The 21,142-nt window shown below is 38.6% G+C and overlaps 1 protein-coding gene across 1 annotated transcript in view; it reads left to right on the forward strand.

The window, feature by feature from the left end:
* Positions 1–6,184: 6,184 nt before the first annotated feature.
* FAM155A (family with sequence similarity 155 member A) overlaps positions 6,185–21,142 on the forward strand; it is a 496,236-nt gene continuing 481,278 nt past the window's right edge. Inside the window, exon 1 of the mRNA XM_032188181.1 lies at positions 6,185–7,160. Within this exon, the coding sequence (XP_032044072.1) occupies positions 6,339–7,160 (822 nt within the window). The 5' untranslated portion in view covers positions 6,185–6,338. The remainder of the gene's footprint in view (positions 7,161–21,142) is intronic.

Genomic DNA, 21,142 nt, shown 5'->3' on the forward strand with positions numbered 1-21,142 from the left:
GGGCTAGAAACATCACTGTATCACAACATCACAATGAAAACCTGCCTGGCTTTCTAATTTAAGCACTGTAATTTAAGCTGATCAAAAATATTCTATAATAGATTATGAATTAAACAGTAAAAACAAACAAACAAACAAACAAACAAACAAACAAACACTTTTTTTTTTAATTATTTGAGTGAGGGTGAGAGAGTGAAAATGAGGCTATTAGGCTGATCAACTAAAACTTAAGACTTTCTGTCTAGTGCTCACATTTCTAATTTTATTTAAGGAAAATATTACAAAAGAATATTTCTGAGAAAAAACAATCAAACAAACAAACAACAACAACTACAAAAAACACCACAGATATTATCTCCTTGATATGATGCTCATTTTAACACAAGGAATGTCTGGGCTATGTGGCAACCAAGCTGAAAAGAGAAAAAAATATCTTTAGTGTCTGTAAAGATGTAATCAAGCTATAATATTAGATTGCTGTTAGAAGACAGCAAATTTATAAAATTAGTAAAAGAAGGAAAGAATGTAAGAATATTTTAAAAGCTGTAATCTACCTTTTGCGTGTTCTCTCAATCCTTTTTCTTCCATCCCCATAAGGGGGGATCTTTATTCTTCTGTCTATTTCCTTTCTGCAAGCCTGATTTAAAAACCTATTGTAATCTTTCCTCTGATCTCAGCATGCTTTGGATCAGCCCTTACTCTAATAGGCATAGACTAATTTGAGTGAGACATTTATATTATCTTCTTCCTGCTGCAGTCATGTGCAAAAGTTATACTTCACTTTTTTGATGGCTTCAGTTAATGAAGAACAGCCTCTGCTCATTTCAGCTCATGCCCAAACATACCAGCTGGATGTAATATTATGACTGATCTCTCAGTCTAAAGATGTCATAATAAAGATGACCTACAATTTTGGGGGAGAAAATACTGGACTTCTAGATTCCATATTATCTGTTCACTGTTCCATGGCTGAAAAAGTCAACAAACAAAAATATGTTCTCATTCTCTAGCAAGAAGTCTCATAGGATACAAAGCAAACATCTGCAAGATAATTCAATCAACTTAACGACATTAACATCATCCAAATTTGTACTGTGTAGCCTTTTAAACTCCAGTCTGACACACTTTTACTGTCTGATAGTTAATCCTCTAATTTTGTGAGAAAACTTTAAAAAATTCAAGCCAAGAGACAAAACTGAAGGTAACATGGAAAGCAGAAATAAAAGGAAGTGCAAGAATTAGAGCTGCATGAACAGGAATTAATAGTTTCAGTGTCTACTAACATTAATATAAATTTTCCACTGCTTTGGGCAATCAGGCCCCAATGCTTGGAGTTTTCTTACAATAATTCAGATTTCCAAAAAGTACTGAATGGGAAAGTAAAACTTCATGAACATGATGAAGAATAAAATAAATTCATCAATGTTGCTTGCATCTTACAACTAGAGTGGACGCTAGTATTCTTGTTAGTATGTATGCAGATAGTATGTATGTAGATGCAGATAATTAAATCTATGACTCTCTTCACAGACAATGGGTAAAATAACAACTACTCATGATGGTAGAAGTCAAAATAAAAATGATACGACTTTGAGAATGTTAAAATATATAGTTGGGCTCTTATTTTGCCAAAAAAAAAAAAAAAAAGTAAAAAAATAAGTAAGAGGAACTGGGAAAGATCCTAATAATGTCTGCTTGATATCAAAAGTTCTTGATGACACTCTAATGCAAAGGTTTAACTGAGTTTGTATTGATAATTGCTGTAACAGTTGCTCCTACCACTAGAACTAATCAACTCAAAACTAAAACAAAATCTACTATTTTTAAAATGGCTTGCTGCAAGATTTTGCACAAGGAAGTGTTTGGCAATTAGAAAACACATTTTTCCTACATAAACAATACAATCACAATACATTACAAAAGCAAGACACTGTTTTAAAGCTTGTTACAAAGCATCTGAAAGACCTATTTACACTTCACCAGCCCTTGCAACGTTGTATTAAAAAAATCAAAGAAAATTAAGAGACTAATACAGAAAATTGTGGATTACTGTACATGTGAGGTTAGGTGAAATGTTAAGAACATTTAATTTGAAATATTAGAGCCTTCTATTCTGATGAGTTTTTATTAGCCATTAACATGTTTTGTCAATAATTATTTATGATTGTTAAGCTAAAATACTTTCATGAAGAAAACACGTGGCATTTAGGTTAAGCAACTGCTTCAAGTCCCTTAAATGTCATGCATGATCATTCTGTCAAGCTTTGTCCTCAGCGGTTGATCAGTTATCTATTATCTTACATGTTAAGAGCCAAAGAACTAAAGAATACTAGTTCTGATGTATAGACTGAAGCATGGTATGGCAGCACTAAGTGACACTATTTTAAGGAGACAGGTCTGCAGAACACCTGGTGACCTGCCAGCACAGGAGATGGACTTCCATGAATTCTTTACACTTGCCAAGCTCTGGAACATGAATAATAAACATTCCCAGTAAAAAAGTGTCATTTCCAAGTGACGCTAGTACTTTGTGCCACTACTTATTCAGGATGAATGATGAACATGGAGACACTCATCTTTGAGGAAAGTTTGTCCCTTGTCTTCACATTCATATAATGAATTAACCTACTTTAAATAAAATTGTGTTGTTTAGATAAGATTTATAATATAAAAATATTGAAGGAGCTTTGAGAGAAAGCAGCTACAGTACATACTTCAGATTCTTTCCCCTTCCACATGCAATTAGCTCCTTGAATTTCAGATGCTGTTTTATAGCCTTATTTTGTTCCCTTGAGCTCCAAGACCTAACACTAAGGGGCACCAGAGAACTGAACTGCATCTGTTCAAATCCATCAGGAACCAGCTGCTGCAACTAACACCATAAGTTACTCACTGAGCTAGGTGGAGAGGGAATGGGGCTTTGGGGGAAACATAACAGACGAAACAACAGTTCTGCATGACACATCCTCTGTTACAGAAAACTGCAACTGGAAGAGCAAGGATGCACACATTTACAGAATGCTGAATGTCTCTTCATTATGGTTTATCGCTAGGTGCTGAGAAAGAATTCTCACTCTGTTTTTTCCACACAAAAGTTGGGAAATGTGTGAATATATTGTATGTCATGAAAATGGATTTTTCAGAGAAGCCCAATTTATCTTTAAAATCCTAGCAGACTGACTGTGAGTGTATTTAGTCCAGTGTAAACAGAGGTGCACAGGCTTATGAATTCATTCTTATATTAAGTTTTGTATGAGGTCTGGATATCAGCATTTTTTATTACCAATTCTAAAAATTCCACCATTAAGATAAAGAACATTTGTAATTTCCCTGTTGATGGCAAAAATGCCTATTACTTTCTCGTTTTCCAAACAAGGCTACAGGAAAGCAACATCCAGAATAAATAAATAAATAAATAAATAAATAAATAAATAAAGCCTGTTTGCCAGGTGAGGACTTCAAAACTGACTTCCTTCACCCTGTTTGACTGCCAAATAGAGAATAATTATCCCAGTGCCACATATCTTAATACAGCACATTCTGAAAATCTCAGACTTCCTGATATCAAAACCTGTTGCCACTTTTTTTTTTTTTTTTTTTTTCCTTTTGGCCTCTTTTTCTGTTTTAGTCCCACCCGTCCACTGCAAACTGTATAAACACAAAAACAATTAAAATATAATTAAATTAATGACATTATATGTTAGAGAAGTTACATTGTTATCATTAAAAGTTCAGTTACGGTCATCTCCCAGAATGGAAAACATTGCAAAAATGCAGATACACTACAGGGCCCAGTATGTCACATCATTGGAATCAAAGCTCCAAGACCAAAATTAATAATGTAGCATTAGCAGATGGTGAGCTGATTGACTGAGAATTGCAAACAGCATTCTGATTGAGTACTGTAGAATTTTTTCTTATAATATTAGCACTTATTTCTGCATCTTTAAATAGCCTATCAAAATAAAATCCACAGATGACTTCTGCTCAGTGTACAATTTGACTCATAGATCTTTTAAGGCCAGATGAGACCATTATGATAATGTGCCTTGACCTCCAGCATAACACAGGGCATAGAACCTCTCAGCAATTCCTCCCTTGGGTTTGCATCTTCTGTTTTGAGGTATACCATTTCCTTTTGAAAGATATCCAGCCTTGTTTTATTGCTCAAAGTGATGGAAATTCCAGCACATTCCTTGGTAAACTCACCCCTCAGTTAACGACAGCTGCAGTTGGAAAAGTTACAAGCTTTTTCCTCCTCTGATACAGTTTAGTTTCAGATTTAATCCCACAGAATTACAGAACCCTCAGCTGTCAGAAATGGTATCAGTTTGCAGACCATGACCATGTTTGTTAAGGAATAAAGCATTCTTTAACTAAATAATGGGGTAAAGCTTGGTGGTACAACATGCATCTTCATTAAGGGCCATTACTAGTTCCAAATGGTCCTTCCTCCCAGGATGGAGAAAACCTCTGCAAGAAGATTAGGAATGGTTTCCAAACCATTCTCCCATCCAGTGGAGAAACAAAAACATACACCTTGGTTGTGTTATGACTGGAAGCATACCTGATGTCTTGAGAATAAGACCTTGTAACTAACTCCAAGCTGGTAGAGGTCTTCATTTGATAATGTTCGACTTTTAGCTGGCAGTTTTGTCTTGTGAGTGATCCAGCTACGTCTCTTGCTGTTACATTAAGATGTATCAGCAAGCAAGATGAAGGCAATTTAGGAGTGACCAAACAGTACGTTTATTTAAGCAAGAGATTCTGCTGGTATGGTACAGAAGGTAGTGGGATCTCTGCTGTGGGTCTGAGTGGAGATTATAAGTGATCTGGCTTTCATCAGTCTAGTAGGACAGCTAACTCTGCTGCCTCTGTCTCTCTCTCCAGGCAGTGACATCTAAAAGGCAAAACACAAAGACTGGCTGCATTTACCCGGCTCAGGAGCACTGGACCAGGGTTTTGCACAACTTCTCTTGGGGGAACAGCTTGGGGCTTATGGGCAATTTGCTTTCCAGCTCACTGACTGAAAGGCAGGCAACTGTTTTCAGGCATTTTACTGTGGGGCCAAAACCTGCTGGGATCCAGGACCTGGAGTTGCAGATGCCATTTGTGATTTGCTATGACAAGGACGGCAACAGAGCTCTCCAGCCGCCACTCTCTGCGGACATGGTGTTTTGGGGCTGCAAAGGGAAGGAGACCCTGAAGGAAAGGGGGCTGGAGAGTGGTTCATCGGTGAGGGAAAGCAGGGAGACAAGCGGAAAGAGTTGCACCGAGGAGGCCCTTTGGAGGGGCCATGTGGTCCCCAGTACCTCTCCCACCTCCTCTTCCTCCTCCTCCTCCTCCTCATGCAGGAGGAGACAGAGTTGCTGCTGCTGCCAATGCGCCAGGATAGAGAGATCTCGGCGCGGGAGGAGATGACGCAAAAGGCAGAGCTCCCCCCAAAAAAGTGTTTCTCCAGGACGAAGATGGCGGCAACTTAGCCCAAGGGCCCAAGATGCCTGTGGCCATCGGGGGCCCCCAGCCAGGCAGTTCCGCCCCGTGCGCCCGGGGACACCGCGCCCGGCGGCAGCAGCGGCGGCAGCCGCAGCCCATTGTCACCAGCAGCGGCGGCGGCCCCGGCAGCCTCCTCCTCCTCTTCCTCTTCCTCCTCCTCCTCTTCAGCATCCTCGGCAGCGCTCCGGGAGCCCTGCAGCAGCGTCTCTCCAGTTAGAGCGGAGGGGGGAGAGGGGAAAGAGGAGACGGAGACAGCGGTGCAGGCATCTGTGCCGCGGCTCGGGGCTGAGGACGAGGAGCAGCGGCGGCGGCAGGGAGGAAGAGGAGGCGAGCAGCCCTCCTGGAGCCGTCCGTCGGCAGCGGGGGACGCGGCATGCAGCTGTCCAGGGGCAGCGGGCTTTTCTCGGGAGGGAGATGGGGAGCTGCGATCTGACCATGCCCGGGTGAGAGGGGGAAAGGACCAGCCGCGCAGCCCCGCCACCGCCAACTATCACCACTACCACCACCATCTCCTCTCCCTCCTCTTCTCTCTGCGTTATTGCTCTTATCTTCTCCACGGCACTCCGCGTTGGATGGACTGGGGCTGCTTCGTGTGCTGAGACCAAGGCAGAGCCGCCGGCGACGGCCAACGGTATCTCAGAGGAAGAAGAAGAAGAAAGAAGAGGGAGAAAGAGAGAGGGGGAGAGTGGAAGAGGGAGCGAGCGACGAGCGAGCGAGAGAAGGGAAGGGAAGGGAAGGCAGGCAAGAAAATCCCCCCAATCTTTTAAGTCAATGCATATTGTGGTGACAGCGGCAAAGGAGCCCTCACGGTGGAGTCGGCCAGGGCTGTGCGTTCCCAAAATATGACCAGGGGTGCTTGGATGTGCAGTCGGCAGTACGATGACGGCTTAAAAATCTGCTTTGCACCCCGGGAGAACGAGAAACCCTTCACGGATTCAGAGAGGGCTCAGAAATGGCGACTGTCCCTGGCATCGCTCTTGTTTTTCACGGTCCTGCTCTCTGATCACTTGTGGTTCTGCGCCGAGGCCAAATTCACGGGGACCGGAGAGAAGGAGCAGCCGCCGCCCGACAAACCGGAGCCCGCCGAGCCGGAGCTGCTGGCGGCCATGGGGGAACCGGCGCCCCCCGCGCCCCGGCTCCTCGCCCCCCCCTCGCCCTCCCTCCCGCCCTCCCCCAGCGGCGGCGGCGGCGGCGGCGGCGGCAGCGGCCACGCCAATGGCACCGAGCCCCGGCACGGCAAGGCTGCTTTCCTGGGGAACTCCACCGCCGGGCCCCCCGAGACTTGCCCCCCCCCGAGCTCCTCGTCCGGGCAGTGCTTCAGCGTAGGGGACGCGGAGGCGGTGTGCCGGCGGCGGGGGGGGCCGGGGCGGCCGCAGGGCGCGGGGCAGAGCCCGGCGCCCGGCTGGGACCTGACGGATTTTTACCTTTCCTTTTGTAATTCCTACACACTTTGGGAGTTGTTCGCCGGGTTGTCCAATCCGGACACTTTGAACTGCAGTCTGGATGTGGTGCTGAGGGGGGGAGGCTCCTGCAGCCAGTGCGTCCAGGCTTACCAGCGCTACGACCAGCACGCTCAGGAGAAATACGAAGAGTTTGAGGTTATGCTCCAGAAATATTTACAGTCGGATGAGTACTCGGTGAAATCGTGTCCTGAGGATTGTAAGGTAGGAGCCCCTGCTGTGTTTCCTGTCCCTGGCCGGCGGGCTTGGCGTGCCATCCGCGCCTGTTGTGCCTGCCGCGCTCCGTGTTTTGGCTGCTCCGGGCTGCGCGCCTGGCGCCGGGCTGCGGGTGCTGCGCGCATCGGCGGGGAGCCCCCGGGCGAGCGCTGCCGGGAGGGAGGCAGGCGGCGGGGGAAGGTTAGCAAAAAAAAAAAAAAAAAAAAAAAAAAGAAAAGAAAAAAGAAAAAAGTGAGCCTTGGCCCTCTGGGAGTGCAGAGCTGGATTTCCCCCTCCTCATGAATATGCGATTGGCACCGGCTCGGCTGCCGGCTTCCAGCGGGCTGAGATGCGGCTTGACGGCGGGCAGCGACGGGGGCTGCATGCCAATGAGCGGGGCCAGGACGGCGCTGCCTTGCCCGCGGGCCCCGGGGCCGGGACCGGGGATGGGACCGGGGCCAGGCTGGCGAGGGGTGCGGAGGGGCCGGGGGTCGGTCGCGGGGGCGTCGGGGCTCCGTGGCTGTGCCTGAAGGAGGGGGCGCAGGCCGGCGGCTGCGAGAGTGGGACCCCGGCTCCGGGTGCTTGGCCAAAATGTGTGGAGCTGGAGGACGATGGTGAATGGGAGAGGGCAGTGCGGTGGATTTTGGCTGGGAAGTGGTGTTGACGGTGTTTCGCTGGGTCTTGGCGGTTGTCTTTGGTGCCACTGGTGACCGTTCGGAGAGATCCAAAGAGGTTTTGGTTTTCCTTTGCTAGAAGGCAGGGTTCCACCTTGGCTCGTTGTAGTTGTTGTACTTATGCACAAGATTAGTTGGCCTAGCTCTCAAGACAGGAAAAGGCAGAAAAGACAGCGCTCTTTGGCACCTAAAATGACTAATTGCGTCCCTCTTTGCATACTTACCGAGAGCCAGGCCAGGTGAATGGTTTCTGCCCTGAACTCGATTAACTTGACTACTGTAGCACTACATTAACCAATCTGAACCAAATCCGGCTTTAGCAGTGGAACACAACAGTGCATACAAATCACCATGCTGAACAGAAGGCCTAGCAGTATTTCAGTGCTTTGTAACTTCAGTAGGGCCTTCTGAAATCATTTCATGGTAACAGCATATCTGTAAAGCATTCCATTCCCCAGTAAGCTACTGTACTTTACACAAATCTTTGCCTGAAAAAATCAATCCTCATCCCTCCAGAAGCTGAAATATCCTGTTATCTCATTGGATAAAGTGGGAAAGTTATCTTTTTTTTTTTTTTCCCTTGTTAAACCTGACTAAAGTGGTTTCACCAGTAATTTTGACTGCACTGTTTCTAGGATATAAACTGTGCACGCCACAGTTTATGCTCACCACAAGTATTTCATGCACTCAGTTGCAGATAATGTAAATATTTCTTATTTCCAGAGTGAATCACATAAGTCAAAAGCACAAATTTGATAAATAAAAAGTGTGTCAAATATAAATAGGTGTCTACTGCTGTGAGGGCATCTTTGCCATTTTGGTAACTCCTTAACCTAGAAATTGACCTACTGTTCTGTGCTGCCAAACGATCAACATCTACGGGCTTAAATTGATTTAAAAAAAAATTTTTTTTTTTTGGTAGCTCTTCAGTTTGACTGAACTTTACCACAAAGTGTGCATTTGGTCTACAATATATGAAGATGCAACAGGAGTTGAAAATACACACAATAGCAAATGTACATTATGCTATTAATTGCCCTTCAGGGACTGAATAAGGAGAATTAATTTTTTAATGACGGGGAAGAAGTTGCTGAAATGAAAATGGTTGCATGAACTATATAAACAAACTAAGCTAATGCAACGCCAGTGCCAGTTCTTCAGTTCTGAATGGCAGGCCAGTCAAGTGACAGTGTTGCACATTGTTTTGAGAATTTGGGAGAATTTGGCCAACCAGTCTGTGTGATATTTTCCAGCAGGAAAAAAAAAAAAAAAAAAAAGGGTGTTTATATGTGTACGTGTGTGTACAAAAAGCACATGGGTGCAACTCAGTGGTTTGTGCTCTCGTGGGAGAAGGCGCCGAGCGACGCAGGCAGGGGAGCTGGGCGCAGCGGGGGGCGCGCTCGGTGCGCGGGGCTGCGCGGTGCAGGCTGCGCCTCCCGCTGAGGCTGCTGTCCGAGGTGCTGCACGGGAAGCGCATCTTGCCGGAGCCCGGCACGCTGCGGAGGAGCCGGTCTCCGTTCCACGTGCTCCCTGGCTTTTGGCGCTTCTGGGTCCCACGGAGACTTTTGGTTTGCTCTGGTCGGTGGCGAAGCTGAGCATTTGAGAGGTCCAGAGGTGTAATAGCCGTGGGTATTATTGATGTGCTTGTACGTGATCTGCTCTGAAGGGTGTGCAGGTGAAACCAGAAACTTGTGCTGAGTAGCTTGTGTGCAATAGAATGGGAATTGCAATGTTTTGCTGGACTTCTTGGTGTTTTATGCATATTACACTTATTACACTCCATCAGGAAATAGCTTCTTTTTGTGTACCTAAATACTGATTTTTTGAGCATTGGACATCTAGATCCTTTCTAGCTTAAGAATTAGCATTTAACGTATGACTAGAAAATAACTTGACATATATCTATGTGTTTTAGGTACACACCATTTGATTAGTTTATGTGGTGAGCTGCTTTTTATTTTCTATTAAACAAAATTCAAAAAATACTGTCTTTACTCCGTTATCATGTATGTAAGCACTGGCTTAGTACAATAAAAGGCTTGTTAAATAATCTATTTATATTTAAGAGATCGTTAGTATTCTGGGAGGGATGCTTCATTCACAGAACACAGCTTTTCATCCAGTTGACTGGTTATAGCTGATGACAAAATCAATAACATTTACACTGGATATCAGTCAACCTGAAACTTGTAATTGGGTATTATTTCCCCTTTCCCCATCACCCTCCACCTTCAACACCATCAGTTCTCAAAGTAGAGTCCAGCAAGTTACGCCATTTAAGAAAGTTCTCTTGTTTATAGAAAACAGTGCATATGAAAATACTTTTGATGTATTGTGCCTAAAGCTTCAAGTCTATATTTTCATTCTTTTACCTGAAACCAGAAGAAAAACTTTTTACTTTTAAAACAAACTATGTTCTACTACATGTCTTCGAGTCTCTGAAGAATATTTTAAATAAAGCATTTTGATTGCAGACATTTATTTGCAGTCAGGAGTTATTTGGGTTATCAGTTCATTTTTAGCTATTTTATATGGTGATTTTTTGTGTTTTGTTTTAATATATAAGTATACTTGCTCATTTAAAAATGCCTTTCTGTAACCAAGGTCTTGCTATTAAATTTGAGGTGCATTGGGTTTTTTGAAAATTTTACAGAAAATGCTGAGAATTTTAAATTTTAAAATATTTTGAAAATCAGTATTTTTGATAGTATCAATGAACACCCATACACATTTTATATTGTTAGGATGTCAGTAGATTTTGTATGTTGTTTACAAGTTCTGGGTATCAGTGTTGTCTCACAGTAAATCCATCCATTTATTCTGTACAAATATTTCTGAAGTCTGATGTCTTTATATATTTTTTGTCTTGATAATCAATGTCAAAGCAATAAATATAAGTAAGATAGATATATGAAAGTATTACATACCTAACCAGGTGACATAAATAACTTGCTTCAGCTTTATTGAGTCACTAACATAATGAATTGATGGAGAATTTGAATCTACATATCTGTTTTCCTGCTTTAAATTTAATTATTTATTTTTAAGTTTATAAAATGTTGCTTTTGCACATTTAAAACCAATGGTTATGTTTACAGAAATCATTCTTGGCAATATCAATTGCCATAATGCAGGTTTCCAGAATATCATTTTTATATGCAATGTGATACAGGACTATATTCAAATAATTAATAAAGAATAGTATTGACTTGATGTTGGAAGACACGGTTCCTGATAATGTCTTGTCAGCTGTCTATCAGGGGAATGATCAAATTCATATTCTTAAGACAGCAGGCAATCCCTGTCTGGAATAAAAGAAAATTCTGGCTACTTCTGATTAACAAGTGGGTCAAATAATTAAGTAGGACATATAAATGTACAGGGTTTCACTTTTATTTATTTATTTAGAGATAGAACTTATGTTTTTGTGCAAAGTATCTGAGGCCAAGGCTTTATTTTCAGCAGTGTTTATTAATATTGATAGTATTTGAACAAAATATCAGTTATAATTTGCTGACACAGCTTTATTTAATTCAGTGAAAGTTGAGAGTGTTTAAAATGGGGTCTACCTTAGTGCCAGTTAAAATATTGCAAGATTTAATTCAGGTAAGTACATTGTAGTTCAAATAACATAAAATAACATTGTTATCCTACTAGAATATCAAAAGAGAAAAATGAAATATATACCAACTTTTTTTTATATCAACATTTCTAAAAAGTAAACATTTTCTCACGTCCTAAGTGCTCACCATGTATGCACAGCATTTCCGCCCTCCCCCCTAGTCCCCCCCCCAGGAATTAAATATCATTTAACAACTTCTAATTTGAGGTTTTGATATTGGTATCAGAAATATGGTACAAAATTGCTGAGTTTAAATACTACTCAGTTGAAAAGCGCACGTATCGGTAAAGGGTTTCATCATTAAACATAGACTGTACAGTTGTTATCAGATTTATTTTTATTTTATTTTTTTAATCAGAGAGCTGTATTCAACCCTTTTATTTGAGTAAGAGGATGACTGAAAGTAATTTAAAACAATTAAAATCACATTTGTTCTTATTTATCTGGAAATATCAAAGCCTATATGAATCATGACTTTTCCAAGAACTTTTTCCTAAACAGCATATGTAGTCTAATTAGATTTTGATTTAAATTCTCAGTTAAGCTGGCAGAAAAGAGCAGATGAGAAATATGAAACCAAAAGCTCAAGTGATGAACCCTTCTGTTACAAAAGGTCACACAGACCAGCATCTGCCTCTAAGTTAGACATTTCAATTACACATCTTAATCACACAATATTTATATTGTATTCAAGAGTGATACCTAAGCTAATCAGAAGAATCTCTTACAAATTAAACCTTAAGAAATCTGCATTGAAGGCCAGTGTTTGATATGAATTGGAAACAATAAACATTAATTAGTGAACTGATGCCTTCTTAAAATGCCCTGAAATTTAAATATTTATTTTAAAGCTCTTTTAAAAAACAAATATGCTTTACTAACAAGCCGTGATACTTAAATACATATATTTTTAAAAGTTTTGCTTAAAATTCTGTGAAGCTGATGTGACTATATAAATTTATGTTTACACATGTTCTTTGTTTAGTTGAATTTAAAAAAATATTTTTCAGATAATTTAAGATAAAGATGTGGGTGAATTTGATGTATCTGCTCTTATAATAGTGCTCTTGTAATATAAGGAGCAACACTTACTAAGTATTAATGGACATTGTACATTAGTACACGCATTAGACATTTTTATTTTGGCCTAAAATCCTGATTCAGCAATCTGCTTATGAATATCACTGAAGACTATGCACATGCTTATAGTCATTCAATTGCTTAAATGGTTTGTTGGATCAGGGTTGTCACTTTTTAACAAAATTTCCAATGTGTTCTTTGCAGAAGAGAGTTCAGCCCACCTAACTTTATCACTTCAGAAGTTTGCATATACTTAATCATCCAGATATTCATCTTATTCATAAAGCCAATGGGTACCTCATCCCTTCTTTAGGAAGGAAAAAAAAAAAAAAAAAGACTGCAGATGACTGGCACAGACTAGTTGAAGTGGATTCTATCCTAATTCAGCTGCCATCGCATCACCTCAGGGTGTTAGAGTCACATGGCTAGAGATGTCATGGCTCTGCCCTCAATTTTATTTTGTTCCTTGGTTCTCTGCATCAAGTTGTACAGCTCACATGTACTTTGCAGAGAATGCAGCAGTCTTGCTTCTTTATTTCATGTTCTTCTAGGAAAAGTAATCAAAATGCAAATTACAGTTCTATCACTTATCCTGCCTAAAAATCATTTTGTCTATACTTAGTAATTTATTACTTCAGTCTTGCACTAGGATCCATAATATATTTAGATCTATGAATTACCTTAAAGGGAGAAAATGCAACTTAGAAACCAAATTCTCAAATATTACTTGTTATCACTCCAAGAGATAGAAAAATCAAGGAATTAATCTGAAAATAATTAGATGTCTACAGTATGGATATCCACACTGTATAGAATAGTTCAGGTTGTCTTTGTAGTCAGTGGTGTTGCATAGGTAGTTCCAGAGTGAGTGAGTTTACAGTAAAGTGGACATTTACTATGGACATTTAAAATAGGTCAGAAGGATTATGCCCTAGAAGTACCTCTTTTCTGTTCATTGTGTATAGAGTGCATTTAAGTTTGGATGAAATTGTGTTCATATGTAAAATTTAACCATGAGGAAGTCTGTAGAAGTCTGCTACTTGTGCTGTCCCACGACCTAGTGAAATCACAAGTCTCTTTCACTTTCCTGATGACTATAATCTGTCACTGAACAATGTGTGAGCCATACAATCTGCTTCATAGAAACGGGAATAGGAAAGGAAGGGCCTTATATAACTATAATTTTATCACTTTTTTTTTTTTTTTTTTTTCTTGAAAGAGAGAGAGAGAGAGAGAGGGAAGGCTAAGAGCTTCTACATAGACCTTTTCAGTTATTTCTACTGAGAAACCATACAACAACAATTGCTCTTATTAGCAATTTTTGCAGGTATATTTGCTACAGATTATTTCCCTTATTCTCCCTTGTCTTTTTAGGAGGAGGGTGTTTTGAGGTGTGTGTTATATGTCTGTGTGTGTGAGAATTACTATATATTACACTGTGTTTCTTCCCTTAGATCAAATCAGAGTGAAGTTCTCTAATTCAAGAGGCATATGTTCCTAGACTTTCATGCCAATTTACTAAAGTAACCTGTACTTTTCACTGTACATTTCACTGTACTTGTCTCTTGTCAGAACTGCAGAGCAAACATCACTAAGTGAGAGTGTGTGGCAGTTTGGTAAAGTTCGTTTATAACTTCAATTAGATGGAGGAATACCAATTTAGTATTAAGTACTAGAAACATCCTGGTCTGAAGAGAGTTTTTCATTAATTTGAAGATATGTTAAAAAGAAAAAGATACCAGTTTTACTCTATTAGATTTATGATCTAATCTTGTTTGTACACAGGGCAGATATACGAAATAAATATATTATTTCTTTAGAACATTGAAGAGCTATATCCAACAAGTTCCCATTCCATAATGGTAAAGAGAATATTCCATGATGTAAGCAAGTTTGAAGTGAAGTTGGTCAACACTTAATATTCTCCCACCCTTCATCTCTTGTCTTTCATTCAAACTGATGGAAATGTCTTGAAAGATAAATTTGAAGTAACATAGTCAAAAAGCTTTTATGACTTCTGATTTCATCATTAGCAGAAAAAAATCTGGATAAAAACAGTAGCAAAGTTCATCTGAACTGAACAAGAAATATGTGTGCGTACAGCTTTTCAGAAATTTTGCATCAGTTTGGAAGCCTTTCTGGATGTTTTAATAGATTCCAATGAAATGGGGGGAAACTGCCTGAGACGTTACAAACAGCAACAACAAAAAGACTATTTTCATTTTTTTGGCTATGATAGTGGCATTTTTATGATTTTTTAAAAATGCAAAAATTTAGGCAAATTTTTTAGTAAGGTCATTAAAATTTCAAATTTATCAATTAAAAATTGGAAAAATATTTTTGTATTTTAGAATACCCAGTTCTGAGGAGACAATTTTCCAGGGAGAAAATGAGTTATCTAAAATGTTTTTTTAAATGCATGTTTAAACCCTGCTGTTCCTCAGCATGTTAGATCAGATGTTGTCTTCAATTTGCTTGAACATTTACATAGATGGTGGCATGTCAACACACTTTGTCTCTGTAAAACATCACAATGAAGTATCTTTATTGCATTTTTAAGAAATTAGCAATCCAGAATCAGAGGACATTCTTTATTAAATGGAAGAGTAAAAGATGGATTGTCTATGCTATTTAGAAAAATAGTTTTTCTCATTTTATTCATCAATTTTTTAGGAGGATGAGAGATTTTCCACAGTCTGTTGATTACTGATTTGCTGATTATTGCTCTACATATTAGTTAGCTTGTTCTCCATATTTCAGGGGTTACAATTCTGGCTTCTTCTCAGAAAACAAAACAAAACAAACTAAAAAACCCTAACTGTGTATGAGCCCTATTTCTTTAGATAAATAATTGGATTTAAAGTTCCAGTAAGGAAGAATTTCATCCACCTTAGAATGCTTTAAATTTTGTATTAAAATCAATTATATATCTTGCAGATTTCTGTGTGTAGCAGTAGACAACTAAACATAAGATCATAAATATCAAAATTTATTCATTTGGTAGTATACATGTTCTTCAGGAGGAGCAGTAGACCATACTGAAATCCTTTGATAGTATAGAAAGTTTTTTCTTAACTCATATTAGATGATAATTGATTTACTGTGCTCATGATTAGAGAAAAAAATATAGTTTGTATTAGTATAACTTCATCGTTTGGAGGGGGATTTTTATTGTTGTTATATGTAAAGTTATGTTTTCAAAGGTAAATTATTTTTATACTTGTAGAACAGAATGAAAAACAGTTGTTCTTTAAAATAGAGTTTAGTTGTTGAAGATTAAAATGCCAAATAAATAACTTTTTTTTTTTTTTTTAGTTATCACAAATATGGAAAATTTTAAATGTAATTTACAATTACACACAATTTTTCTATTGAGTACTCTTTATATTGCCGTCTCATATGATATTTGTTGAAACTAGATTTCTGTGAAAAAGAGCTTTAGAATAATAAAGATACTTTATTATTCACTGCTGCAAGTAAAAATGCTTGTGTATTCAAAGACATAACTGATTTTTAAAAAGGAATCACTTCGTGGTTAAGTCTGGTATAGGAAATCTCACTTTAAATGTAGCATACTTTAAATGTAACATTCTTTTAAATTATGAGAAAATTACATCTGTGAGTTGCAATGCACAATTCCAAAAGTGATAAGAATAAAATTATGCATGCCAGTCATCATCTCTCTTATATAGAACAGCTACAAATAATCCAAAATCTATGCTTTTGTTAAGACAAAAATTTTTGGAAAATTTCAAGAGAAGTGATTACTGCAATATCTATTTAGAATACTGATAATTAGTATCCTTAAGTAAATTTCTGATTGTTTTCTAGTGAAATGTGTGGATGGTTTTCTAGTGGAACTGATCCCTGCTTTGCAAAAGTCATGCAGTAGTCTAAAATCCTAGTGTGATCCATGGAGAAAGAGCTTTTTCTTCAGATCCTAATTCACTGACTTTATTACTAAACAAAGTACTACAATTGATCATTTTTGGAGTATTGCAAATTGCATACCTATATAAATACAAAAACATCCACTAATGTTTTGCTTTTACACTATGTTCAAGCTGTCTATATAGCAGTACTGTGCTTTAAACTGACACTAGACAGTTTAGATAATAAGACAGGTTTTTACAGAGGGGAACATGAATTCTGAGCTCAAAGCATCCTGCTCATGGGGACACCCCAGCATGTACTGCCAGGAACATGAAGACCTTGTCCATTTGGCTACATGGATGGAGTAGTGCCAAGGCAGGGGATATAAGTGGACTAGATTCTACTGGCTTGAGGTACTGCACCTAAAAAAAGAAGGAAAACAAGAACATAGCCAAGGTCCTGAGGGATATTTTTTTTAAAACCTTCATGCAATTATTTTTTTTATTTTTTTTTTTTTTACGCTTTCTCATATAACAGTCCCTGGGGAAATGACCCCTATTATAAGCTATGGTTAGCTAACAAGATAGAGTGTGTCACTGTAGTTCAGGAAACGAGGCTTGCTGGTTTATATCCCAATTCAGTTAGAAGTGCATTATAGTTTCTTTTGTCTTTATTTAAATCTTATAAACATTAAAGCTCAATCTTATAAATATACATTTTTGCAACCTCACTGTATTAATAAAATTAAATCTTTGCTGCATTGCTTTTCAAATAGCTTTCCAACATTTAGTGACTGAGATTGATTCCTGGGATGTGACCTGTGTAAATGTATCACAATCTGTACAACAGTTGGGAATTTAAAATACTGCTTTATTTTCCTTTGTAAATATAGACCAATTTTCCTTTAGTCAGGGATCTACAAACAACATAAATTGTGACGTGCTCCATGTAAGTCAAAGACTTTACTTAAATGTAATACTGTCTTGAGAGCAGAAGGAGGCACGTGATATAGATGAAAACTAAAATGTATGAAGTCAAAGTGGTGGATTTGACTCTGATTTGCTTTATGAACATTGTTCCAGAAAGGAATATGCAGAGTGCTTTAATTATTCCTTTTCTTGTCTTTGACTGACATTATTAATTTGTTATTGTTGTTAGATTAATTTTTTCCCTGTCCTTTGTTGTACTTGATCTCGATCCTATTATCTTGTTTTATTGATTTTTCAGGCACACTATAGAAAATATTCTGAGCTTAACTTGTTCAGTTATCTAGGGATGACAAATTCTTAAATTTTCAGAGCAAAATTCATTTGCCTTTTCTAGCCAATAGTGAGTGTAGGTCTTCCATCAGGGTTAAAAGGAGAGATGCGGATCAGCAATATTGCAAGTTTAAATCCAGAGAAGCTGCTTTGATTGCTGTAGACACATTCTGTATTTATGTTGGTGTAAATACAGCTAGAAAGTGTTTCAGTGTATGATGAAGAGTTGATTGGGTAACAGACGTTTTCCTCTGTGGTAAATTTCAATGCTCACAAAACAGGTAGTAATTTTAACAATGACTCATCTTAAGTAAAAATTATAGGTATTATATACAAGCATATGCATGTATATATGTGATATATATATGTCTGTGTGTCTAACAGGTAGTACAACAAGGAAATCACTAAAGCAGGATCAAGCATTTTGGAGCTGCTAAGACAATCCTGTAGTACAGTCCTATGAAAGTCTTCAAGATGTCCTGAATACTTTAAAATTAAAAAGTAGTTCCGGAAATACAGAACAATAAAAGGCAACAATTATTTCTATATGATCTTTTCATTTTTTTTTCAGTCCCTGAAAAACCATCAATTACAAATGTCACAGCAAGAATACACACTAACACTGATTTATATTGTTTTTCACAACTCCTTTGTAGAAACTTTCTATGTGTTTGGACTGAGATTTGGATCACTGTTTGGAACAAAACCACCTAAAATTCCATATTCCTCTGTTAATTTAATAGATTATGGGAAAACTATCTTAAATATTCTATTTATGCAATCAGAATATTTTAGATTATATATTTATTTATTTTTCTATACTTGCACATTTCATAAAAGCTTTTTTGTTTGGTTGGTTTTTGCTTGTTTATGTATTATTTATTTACTTATTTATTTTAAGACCAGGACCTTCTGATTGCTGTGATTATTTGAACGATCACTTTTTTTTGTTTTGTTACTGATGTCACTGCAAGCACTGGCACAGTTTGCCCAAAGAGGTTGTGGGGTCTTGGTTGTGGGGTCTTAAGACCTTGGAGGTCTTCGGCAGCTTGTTCCTAGCTTCCCTAGCCCTGCTGGCCACACTGCTTCTTATACAAGCCAGGATGCCGTTGGCCTTCTTGGCCACCTGAGCACACTGCTGGCTCATATTCAGCCGACTATCCACCGATACTCCCAGGTCCTTCTCCGCCAGGCAGCTTTCCAACCTTTTTTTTTTTTTTTTTTTTTTACTTGCATCTGTTTCTTTTCCATCACTGGAAAAATATTCCTCCTTAAATTTTGCTGTGAACTTAAGTATTTATAGTATGATCTTTTTTCATAGCTTTTAAGATAGGCTTAATTTGAAGAGAGATGATATTTGGGATGAAAGGTTTTATTCTTCTTTTATAGTTTACATTTACAAGAGGAAGAGATTATATGTTTTGCAGCTTTCAGGAAATATTTACATCTCTTAATTTTACCAAAATTATGACTGACATGAAAGATCAGTAGGCTCACATGGAGGAATAAGAGGTCTGTGAATTTAATTCACCTTTTTTTTTTTGGTTTACTTTAAATATATGTTTACTTTTCTGTGTACAGGACAGAAAACAGCTTAAAGTACACATGAATAAAGAGACATCTGAAATCATTTACTGATATTCTAAAGCGAAGCAAAAGCTCTGAGATCTGAAAGTGTTTTGTTTTGTTTTTCTCCTCCTTATTTATTTATTTATTTATTTTTTCAACTAATGGTGCTATTGGGGAACTGAAATATTACCATAATTCAGCAATTTAGGGTCCCCATAACATGAAGTGAATAGCGATGTGCATCTGTTATATTCCTCAAAGGACTGTTCCTGCTTCAAATTCTTTTCTTCACTTTGTGTCTTAATAGAGTTAAAACACAACAATTTATTTCTTGCAGAGTCTGTACACACTTGGGTACACTGGTCACAAATCTCAAGTGGTTGAACTGCGTACAGGCAGTTGCGCTGAGGCTATGTCTATATCAGCATTTCAGTTCAGGTCTGGACTGTGCTTTTGAAACAAATCTCCCACCCACTCCCACTCCCACTCCCACTCCCACTCCCACTCCCACTCCCACTCCCACTCCCACTCCCACTCCCACTCCCACTCTTCTTGCATTTTGATTCACGTTACAGAGCAATCCAAGAGCACACAGCCTGGGTCGTTTTCCATTGAAGGAGAAGTGTTCCAGAGGTGCGTCTAATGAACCGCAGACTAAAGGGCACACTGTCTGTAGGTCACTAAGGGGTGCACTGTCTGTAGGACTGGAGTTAGCTTGAAGTGAAAGCACTGAAACGTATAATGTGGATGCCAGGCTCCCAGCACTCTTTCAGTCTACATCACCATGTTACTTGCTAATAGTCACATAGCCTTAGTTAAAGAGACAGAAATTCATCCCTCACACGGAAATAATTCCCAAAGTATTTCTGCAATTTCTTTAGGACTACAGTGTCAGAAGAACACTGGTAACTAATCTTCACAGAAGCATAATACATTTACTTATAAACAATTCGATACATCCAATGACTTTTTAGGGTTCAAAAGCAATAATTACAGGGAGTTTTGAAATAAAAAGCCTAAATAAATAATAAACAAACAAACAAACAAATAAATGAAAGGAAAGGTAATAGTTAACCACACTATCACACTACGAAATATTCCATCAACAAGGCAATGTTTTTCTAGTGCACCTTCTTCCCCCATTCTTCTGTTGGCATGTCTACAGATCTGATGCACAGCATGGTGTAAATTTTTGCTATATGCCTTCCCTGCAGCTGCCAAGCCTCTGTGCAGCAGAACTACTGCATCTCTGCTGCATTTCAGGCTCTCTGGACTGCCTCTGTCCTTGCTGTGAAATTCCCAGGACTTTCACAGTACATGGAAACCATACTAAACATGAGTTTTCAGTGCCTCATTGTGGGAAGTTTGGGTTTTTTAATTTTCAGAATGGTGAAAAAACATCTAAGCAATCATGAAAATGAGAAATTTGTGTGGAGAGGGAAGGAAATCAGCAGACACAGAACAGGTCTGACCTTCCTTCATAAAACACTGCCCTTCCTCTCTTTGTATTTATTTTCTTGTTTCCTCCTAGAAGAAAAAATTATGGGGTAGTGTTCAGTTTGTTTGGATTTTAGATAACAACTGAACTGATAACCAGATACTCAGAAAAGCCTGAGTAACTGTTTTTTTTTTTTCTTTTTTTTTCTTTCTTTTTTTTTTTTCCCCCAATTATTTTATTTTTTATATACCTAGAAGGCTTAATTGTCTATGGATTTTTCAGCAACGAGGACAATACTGTACCCATGGGTATAGATTAATATAATTTCTCTTCATAGAGTAAAGCTTCTTTCTTAGGAAGATTAAAAATGTACAGTATAGTTCTTTAGAAAGTTTTACAACTAGAACAAAACTGCTTTATTGATAGAATATTTTTTGTTAGTGCAGTGAACTACTACCTTTCCTTTTTTTTTTTTT

The sequence above is a fragment of the Aythya fuligula genome, chromosome 1 (assembly GCF_009819795.1).
Source record: "Aythya fuligula isolate bAytFul2 chromosome 1, bAytFul2.pri, whole genome shotgun sequence".
In the NCBI taxonomy this organism is placed as follows: domain Eukaryota; kingdom Metazoa; phylum Chordata; class Aves; order Anseriformes; family Anatidae; genus Aythya; species Aythya fuligula.